Here is a 4,790-nt window from a genome sequence, read left to right as displayed (position 1 = left end):
TATCATTAACCATCCCACCAATATAAAAACACTCAACGGGCAGCCATGCATCCATTTATAATGGCTTTCTTTCTATTTTGCTACCGAATTACCACCAACGGGGGGCCGGCAAAGTAATGAATCATAATTCATCAGTACAAGCAATGCTCGGCAACTCCCCCCCTCTTTTTCACGCTTCAAAACTCGCCTATTGAAATGATGAAAACGAGGGCTATCGTTGTGGGGGCAAGCACAAGTCAACAATTCTCAAAAAACATACACAAACCTAACTGGTTTGGTGGTCTGCTATCTCCATGTTTAACTTTTCTTTTTTTCTCTATCAAGGGTATACCTGATTCGTTTCACACATCAAAACTATGTCCAAGTCTCCGGTGCAGTAAAACAAAGCACATTCGCATCAGAATTTAGGATTCATGAGACGTTTGATTCATGTATATTATTAGCCTAAGTTAGGATCCTGTGATGGCCAAGGAGGAATAGTTCGTTCCCTTAACCAGCCCCCTCAGGTTTTCCTCCACAAGCACCAGAAGAGAATTGATCGGAGGTTTGGTGAGTCTAAATGTTTCATACTATAGTATTTTTCGGCTTCAAAGTTTCGTTCTTCCATAAATAGAAAAGGAACAATTAGGGGCTTGGAAACAAGAAGGTTAAGAAAGGTGCTTTGACAGCCGCCAGCCGCCAGCCGCCAGGCAGACCTGTATGCTGCAAAATTTTGGCATTCAACCGTAGAAAACACCAATCATTAGATTTGGTAATGGAAAGATCTAAAGCTTTCCTTCCCACGTAAAAGAAAGAAACTTTATTCACTGATTGGTTCAATCCAATTATTTGCAACTTTCATTGACCAATAAATCAGCACTGCAGCTTAACAACACAGATGAGTTTATGACACAAACACAATAGGAGAGTAATTATCGACAGCAATGTTCAACAGGAATTCTGATTGTTACAACCATTGAAACTGGAGCTGGAACCACAATGAAACACTTTAAGCTCACACTTGGGTGAAATCTCCTTCAAAAGCAATCTCGCCGTCTGCTCCTGTCTTGCCTTAGCCCCTTGTTTCTCCACCAACACAGCAGCAACAATCCTGTCATACCCACCACCCCTCCCTCCCATCACATATGCCACCAAAGCCGCCTGCACCGGCCCTATGCTGGGATTATAGGCGGCAGACTCCATATACGACCCTCTATAAACCTTTCCTTCACAATCCATTAACGCCACCCCTGATGGGCAATTAGTAAAGGGTGCATGAGACTTATTGGCAGCCTCTAAAGCCTCATTTTTCAGATCATCAAAAGAAGCACAGATACCATTTGGTAACAAAGCATCACCTACAAACGACAAGTTATTATGACGGGTTTCTAAAAGCAAGGGAATATCCTTATCCAAAAGATCATCAGGTCCGAACCTATGTGGTAGAAGACACGACAAGGGCTCAAATTGTTGTTTATTTGCTAAATCATTATTGTAACTCTGGTTGTTAGCACTATCACCCGTGATGAGGATTTGTACATCAGGGGCGTGGCGGATTTCCTGGAGGAATTGACGGCAGTGGCCACAAGGGGCGGCGGAGACAGCAACGTATTTGAGGGAGGGTTCTGCATTAAGAGTGAGATTGGTGATGAGGAATTGTTCGGCGTGGACAGAATGATGGAGAGGGAGGCCAGGGAATTCTAGGTTGCCACCCAAGAAGATGCGGCCGGAGGATCCAAGACCGACGGCACCCACATGGTAGTCGGATATCGGAGGGCGAGCCAAGGCCTGGGCTGATTTGACCAGGGCTGGGAGGAGCTGGAGGACAGTGAGGCCTGATTGTTTTGCCATCGATTCGGCTTCGGATGCTTCAATTACGAATATGGGTCCATCCATCTTTTTTTTTCTTTGCTTTTTTTTTTTTTGGTGGTGGTTGTGGTGTTTTGGATCAGAGATTAGAGAAATGAAGGGTGAGAATGAGGTGAGTTCCTTCCTGGAAAAGGAGGAGAAAGGATGGGGGTGGTGGAAGGCGCTCGGCAATTGAGGGGAACTTATACGGAGAACACTTGTTCATCGTTGGTTTTCGGAAACAAGTACCAATAATCTACTTTAATTTAAAATATTAATTTCTAATTTATATTTAAAAATAAATTAACTTGAAAACTTTAACTTAAAATAATTTAATAAAAATAAAATATCAAATAAAAAATAAAAAATTTTAATAATAGAGAAATATGAATCAAATATGATCTTACTCATTAACATACAAATAATAATCTTTTTTGGTGGCATATAAAAAAAATCATCAACTAAATATTTTAATAAATAATCATTTAAATTAAACTTATTTTTATTATTAAAATAAATCATTGAATTTTTTAAAGTTCAAATAGATAAAGATATCTTAATAGATAAACAACTATCATTTATCATAACAAATAAAATTTTAATTGTCAAAATCTAACCACGGTTTAAATTTTAATATATCTTTAATTTAAAAATAGCCAATCATTTATAAAAATACCTTTCTAAAATCAAAACCAAACTTTACTTTTCTTATTTTATAAAGTTTAAATTTGATATTGGTCAATAAACATCAAATACATAGTCAAACATATGATGAATTGGTAAAATGTTTTTTATTAAAAAAACTCGAGTAATTAAGAGAAAAAACAATTGATTATATGAAATGACCTAAGTAAACCCGGAACATCTAGATTAGAATTTGAGCATGAAACCTAAAATGACTAGAGATTTTAAATGAGATGAAATTTATTTTATATTATCTTCTCTTTAAAAAGATACAAGCTATATTAACTATTACAGTCATAATAGAATAAAATTGACAACCTTTAATAAATCAACCAATCAACACTCATGATCAATCAATATCTATGTCTCATATTTACTAATCCAATATTAGCTATGAATTTCTATTCAAAACCTATGTTTATCATTAAAAAAAACATTTCAATGGTATACTAGTGTAGATCGTCTTGGTCAATAATAGTATATTACTCAACATTATGCCACTAGCCTAGATTAGTAAGATTGGTTATAACAAAACCAAAATAATTTTTTTAGAAATATGGTATCATATTTTGAAGGAGTCATAAGAAATATTATAAAAGTGTTGCACATGGATTTAATTATTAGGTCCAATATCTTAAATAAAAATTTCTTTGTAGTATAAGCAAAGACAAATTACAATGTTTTATCTAGATGGGATTGGATGCATGCTAATATATGCATGACATTATCCTTTAATAAAGCTTTAATGTTTTGATTACCAAAATGGATAATTGAAATAGTTAAAGTAGATGGTAAATCATTTAATGGTTAATTTATGGATGATAAATGTATAGTTATATAGTGATGACATAGGTCAAGTCTAGTTCATTGATAAATATAGCATAGATCACCATATTGACTTCTTAACAACTAGAAAGACAATATTTATAAGAAACCAAGGAGAATGCGATTAAAAATTCAACTAATTGATTTCAGCCAAAATAAGAAGATGATAGCCAAAAGTTTCTTATTAGGTTATTATGTGACTCTGAATAATTGAATTGCATAAAATAAATATTTTGATGCCTTCATTATTCATTAAAATGGTGTTGCATTCTTTCCTACCATTTGTTATTTTTAATAGCAACATTAGGCTATCATAGAATGGTTTTCTTCTAGGTGTTCAAATTAACATGGTTATCTTGAAGAGGAAGTGTTTCATTTTCAATATCTTTAATATCTAGAGTAAAGTAAATTATTATTCTTTTCTTTATTAGTTTCTTTTTTAAAAAATAGGTCAATGCATGTCCTTTAGGTGTTATTTGTAACACTAATTATAGACTAGTTAACATAGAGAAAACAATTTATGAATTTTGATAATAAGTTAAAAAAGTAGGTTTTGTTGAAGAACTTGAGGATAAATATTTAGTAATCTTTATGAAAAAATAGAGTATTTACAGTTCTTAATTGATCTACTACAAAGAAGTCTTTGGTTTAGAAAAAATACTGTTCTTAATTGATCTACTACAAAGAACAAAGAAGTCTTTGGTTTAGAAAAAATAATTGGAGGGTTTTTATGAAGAGATTATGGATCAATTGCTATTTATAAAGACATAAATATCATGCCTAAAATCCAAAGAAATTGTTTTAAATTGAAGTCATTGGCTAAATAATTGGCATGTTAAAACATGTTTGAGAATGATCAATATTTTTTGATAAATAATTTCATTTAGCACATTTTAGTTGGTCGAGTTGATCTATTTTAATGTAAATATAATAGGAAAAATATTTCTTTATTTGAGAAAGAAAGAACATAGTTTATATTAAAAATAAATATTTATGTGTCAAACAAATAAGAACAATTATTATTCATTATCATATAAAGAAAGGTAAGCTGATATTGATTGTGAATAGTATGAACGACCATGAAGTTCATAAACAACCAAAGACAAGAAACGAAAGACAATTATAAACCAAAAGAAAATAATTAACCATAACATTTAGTTCTTAATTAACCAAGATGAAGTGATTTACCGTGAAAAAAAAGTTCACATGATCAACCAATATATCCAGACCTATACAGATAGAAATCCTTAGTGTGTACAATTAGTTAGTATTATATATCACGTTAGGGTCCATATATATATATATATATATCTATCTATTTTAGAAAATATGAAAAGACATTGAATTCTTATTTTATTAGTGGAAAAATGAAATGGGAGTCGCTATTTAATATTTTGGTTATTAGAAACCCTAACTAGTTTTAGAGATCGAGCATGGGGACTGGTTGTTTTAAG

General features: G+C 32.5%; 1 protein-coding gene across 1 annotated transcript; it reads right to left on the bottom strand.

Annotated features, from left to right (window-relative positions):
- Nucleotides 1-742: 742 nt before the first annotated feature.
- Nucleotides 743-2,035, bottom strand: LOC105139520 (cytidine deaminase 1-like). The gene has a single exon (XM_011045992.1). It carries the CDS (start codon nucleotides 1,873-1,875, stop codon nucleotides 928-930), a length of 948 nt encoding a protein of 315 aa, XP_011044294.1. The 5' UTR covers nucleotides 1,876-2,035; the 3' UTR covers nucleotides 743-927.
- Nucleotides 2,036-4,790: the final 2,755 nt, after the last annotated feature.

This window comes from Populus euphratica, unplaced genomic scaffold (assembly GCF_000495115.2).
Source record: "Populus euphratica unplaced genomic scaffold, PopEup_1.0 scaffold202.1, whole genome shotgun sequence".
NCBI lineage: Eukaryota > Viridiplantae > Streptophyta > Magnoliopsida > Malpighiales > Salicaceae > Populus > Populus euphratica.
Note: the sequence above shows the minus strand (reverse complement) of the source record. Positions and strands in the feature narration are given on the sequence as shown.